Source organism: Castanea sativa, chromosome 1 (assembly GCF_040712315.1).
Source record: "Castanea sativa cultivar Marrone di Chiusa Pesio chromosome 1, ASM4071231v1".
Taxonomy (NCBI): domain Eukaryota; kingdom Viridiplantae; phylum Streptophyta; class Magnoliopsida; order Fagales; family Fagaceae; genus Castanea; species Castanea sativa.
This window is the reverse complement of record NC_134013.1, coordinates 2,220,411-2,224,573: the sequence shown is the minus strand read 5'-3', so window position 1 is coordinate 2,224,573 and position 4,163 is coordinate 2,220,411. Positions and strand designations below refer to the sequence as shown.

The window sequence follows — 4,163 nt, the reverse complement described above, 5'->3', positions numbered from 1 at the left end:
GAATATGATAACCCATCACCAAATGTTCACATTTATGTGTGTTCTATAAGTAGCAGGAAGTGTTTATTATGCCTCAGATTTTATGCCTATTTATCTTTCACATCTTAATCATTCACAATTTTGATGCCTCACTTTCAAGATTCGCTTAATAGTTTGGTTTTCGAATTTCTAGTTTTTCAAATTGAATTGAAGTTACAAATCGAGAAAGAATAAATAATCTTGTCTCATTTACAAATTACAAGTCAAAGGCCCACATGGCCTGCCCTAGAACTGTATTTCACCAAGTCTAACTTTGGCTACTTTCTTCTTTAGGTGTCTTCTTGGCTTGGTCAATGACAGGGTCAATTAATGATTCCACATCCTTCTCCAGTGCTTCAACCTGCAAATTGTATTTGAGTAATTAACTTCCCATAAACAAGTTGTAAAACAAACACCTTTTACTCTTATTGATAAATTGGGGGAAATATGGACATATAACTGTTAGGAAGAATTGGCACAGTTATTTTTAGAATCAAATCATAAAATGGGAATATGGGTCTGGTTCAAAACTTCAAATTATATCATTCAATAACATTGTATAAAATTATTTCTTTGTCAATCTTATTGTTTAGATCACGTATCTCTTCATACTTATCATGAATACCAAATTTCCTATAATCTAATTTTATTATTTTTATCTAATCTATGTGCGTTTTGTGTATTTTTATATAATCTATTTGATGACGTGATATTAACCAAAAGTGATACAATGTATAATTTCCTAAATTAACATTGTTAAGAAATGTTTTGGTTCTACGAAACTGCGTGGCAACAACAACTGAAATTACCAGGCTTTGTCATGTGCACCGCATTAGAAAAATAAACAAATAAACAATTGGAAGGCTATATATAATATAATTCTTATTGATAACTATGAGACTAATAGTTAACCAAACCACAAGACTTAGTCAAATTACAGGATTGCAAATTGCAATAATGAATGAATTCTCCATAAACTACCATAATAAGAAGCTAGCATCTATGAGATCAGAAGCAAGCAAGCTGGATCACATGGGCCCAGTTAATGCTGATCCTAACCCTATCTGTTTCAATTCAAAGACTATAGCTGTACATTTTTTGCATAGCCTGGGAGAAGTGATTAATGAAACTTAGCGGGTGTTCCGTAAAAATTATTTTTGTCAATTTATTTTACTATTCAGTTTATTTTTGTTAGGATTTATGAGTCTTACTACACTTTTTGGTACTATTCATAGGTTCTACTGTACTATTTTAGCTAACTTTTACCTTTATCTACAATATTTTTAGCAAAAAATTTTCAGTTCCAGCAAAATAAGCGGATTCCAAATGTACCAGAGATAATGAAACAAAAATATAATAAAAGATTATGCAATTGATAGTTTGATAAAATTGGTGTCTTATTCACTACGGCTTTAGAAAAAGAAAGGGTATTAGGTATGACCTTGTCTATGGCATCTTCTACTAGCTGGGCATCCTTGGCTGTTTTTTCTGCTACTTTTTCAATAATTTTTACAGCAACTCTAAGTTTTCCTCCTTCGGGAAGGTGCTCTGAAATTTCTTCTGCTACTTTATCCACTTCCTCAGCCACCTTTTCTACGACCTCCACCACCTCTTCTGCGGTCTCCACCACAGTATCAACTTCCTCTGTATGTCAAATCCAAGCACCAAATTAAACCCCCCATTAACAATGACGATGTAAACCTTAGTCCCGAAAAATTTTGGGGTCGATTATGGATCAGCAACAGACTACTACATTATAATTGACAAAATGGAGAAGAACAGGTTAAGTTTCCTTACGTTTTAGCTTGAGTAGTGGCCCAAGTTTTATCCCAAAGAAGGGTAGAATTGCTGATGCTATTAGTCCAATAATCCAAAGTTTCCTGCTAAGATATTGGCATAAACTTTTATTGTCTCACAATGGAGAGGAAAAAAAAGAAAGAATATTACAAATCAAAAAGATTATATGATTTTTCTTACCATGGACCAGGAGAAGCTGGATTAGATGGCATTGGAGGTACTGATGGTATACTGCTATGGACAGCCACATCCCTGCACCAATACATTCACATAGAATTACTTAAGCTGAAAAACAATTGTATGAAAATCACCCAGAAATTGTTATGCAAAATCAAAGAATAAAAAGTGAAAAATTAGTACATCTTTCTTTTGCTGACAGCTAGCTCTCTCAGCCCAGTTTTGAGAAACTGTAACCTCTGATCAGTACCAAGAAAAGACCTTTTCTCGTTGCGTGTTGAGATAAGCAGAAACCGATGAGGATTTGGAATTAATTGGTATCTGCGAGAGGCACCAATAAGAGTGCTGGTGCAAGAAAGAATTGATTTTGATGCAGACATATAGAACCTACTTTCTGTATAACTCTTTACAACAAGTGCTTGCTGCTGTGATAATCAATCTAATCTTACAAGTTTGTGCTAATAAATGAAAGGGTTTCAATCAAGAATAAGACTTGAAAGAGTTTTGAAGTTTGAACTATGAAATACAGATTGGCAAGAACGTGCCTGTTAAAATAAGAATTGGAAAAAGTAATTAATGTGTCTTGGAGGAATTGTTGAGGCAAATATATAATAGTTTCCCGTACACGCTTTTATCATGGATTTGTCACCGATGCCGAGTCAATATTCTAACTTTTTCAAGGTCAATTACTGTATAATCCTCGTTTTTCTTTTTTGTTGCTGAAAATACTCTTAATTGTTTGCTTCACGTTACTTGTTGCTTTTAAATTATACATAGATTTAACACTGTTTAGAAATTTCTTGGTTTCCTCGGAGGTTGTAAATTCTAATAAACCATGCCCACCTATCCACCAATCTTCGCACAAGTTAATCAACTTGCACAATGTTAAAATTTAGCTTGTTTGACTAAGACTATTTGATGAAATCTTTTGGGTATAATTTTCTTCCTTTTCACATGTGCATGAAGAATTAGTCATAAGAAGAAAGAAAAAGCCAATTCCAGATTCCATCGGTCTCGTACTTGGGTATTGTACTGTAGTATAAGTACTTGCCCACGTTTAAGCCACATTGGGCATGCACAATACAGTAATGACTAATGAGATTATGACTGGGCTTTGTAATTGTAGATTAACCTTTGTTAATGTTGGGCTAGTGACATACCTAAAATCTTTGCTAGTCCTAAGATTTTGTCAACATTAAGTAAGTTTGGTATGAACCACATGCTAACCAACATTGAGCTTTGCTAAAATGAGTTTGGTATGAACCACATGCATTCATTATATTTACAATTCTGTTCGGATATTCTCCTATAAAGACTTCCCAGCAAATTAAAAAAGAAAAAAGAAAAAGAGAGTCCTTTTTGGTCTGTCTTTTCAATCTATAAAGCTTAAAATTTGGTAATGAAGATGGAGGAACTATTATTTTGTACTCGCAATATGGATAACAGTTCTAAATTTCCAACTAATTCAAACTTCTGGACTTGCTTCATATTTTAGTTTAGAAAACCTTTTTATTTGTTGTTAAACTACGTAATTGATTCTTATCTTTTACATTGTATTTCAATTTGATTTTTAATCTTTCAATGCCGTGTTAATTTAGTTTTTTCCTTTTATCTCTTAGATGGAAATTTGCTAACCTAGCAAAAGACCAAAATAAAAAATTAATTTTTGTTGATGTGGCAATAAACTAATTTTTTATTTTAGTCATTTGTCATATCAGCAATTTCTATCCAAGAAATAACCATAGGAACTAAATTGATACGATACTTAAAAAATTAGGAACCAAATTGAAATATGATGTACAAAATAAGAACCAAATAGATAGTTTACCATCTTTTTTTTAGACACTAGCAGGGTGGAAATATTGGATAAATTAAATAGGAACTCTTGAAACCTATTGGCCTTAATTATAATCTTATAATAGTGCTATGAACACAATAAACTTCATAACTTGTTAAAATGATAGGTTGTAATTAGTGTAACATCATTTTCATTAAGATTACTACTAATCACCATTTTGACAGTTTTAATTTTTTTTTTGGAGATAAATGATACAAAACGATTATTTAAAAAAAAAAATTATTATGTCACAGTACTTATTGATAATAATACTATTATAATTATATCAGACGCAATGATAGCCAAAATTATATATTGTACCTTTCTTTTCCTT

The 4,163-nt window shown here is 31.9% G+C and overlaps 1 protein-coding gene across 2 annotated transcripts; it reads right to left on the bottom strand.

The window, feature by feature from the left end:
• Positions 1-202: 202 nt before the first annotated feature.
• LOC142605606 (uncharacterized) lies at positions 203-2,518 on the bottom strand. 2 transcript variants are annotated; one of them, XM_075777034.1, is made up of 5 exons: positions 2,176-2,518; positions 1,996-2,067; positions 1,816-1,901; positions 1,460-1,662; positions 203-379 (listed from the first exon to the last, which is right to left on the bottom strand). In XM_075777034.1, exons 1-5 carry the CDS (start codon positions 2,370-2,372, stop codon positions 287-289), a joined length of 651 nt encoding a protein of 216 aa, XP_075633149.1. In that variant the 5' UTR covers positions 2,373-2,518; the 3' UTR covers positions 203-286. The 2 variants fall into 2 exon arrangements, with proteins under 2 accessions (XP_075633149.1, XP_075633156.1); XM_075777041.1 differs by having other exon boundaries at positions 1,816-1,898.
• Between the last annotated feature and the right edge of the window lie 1,645 nt (positions 2,519-4,163).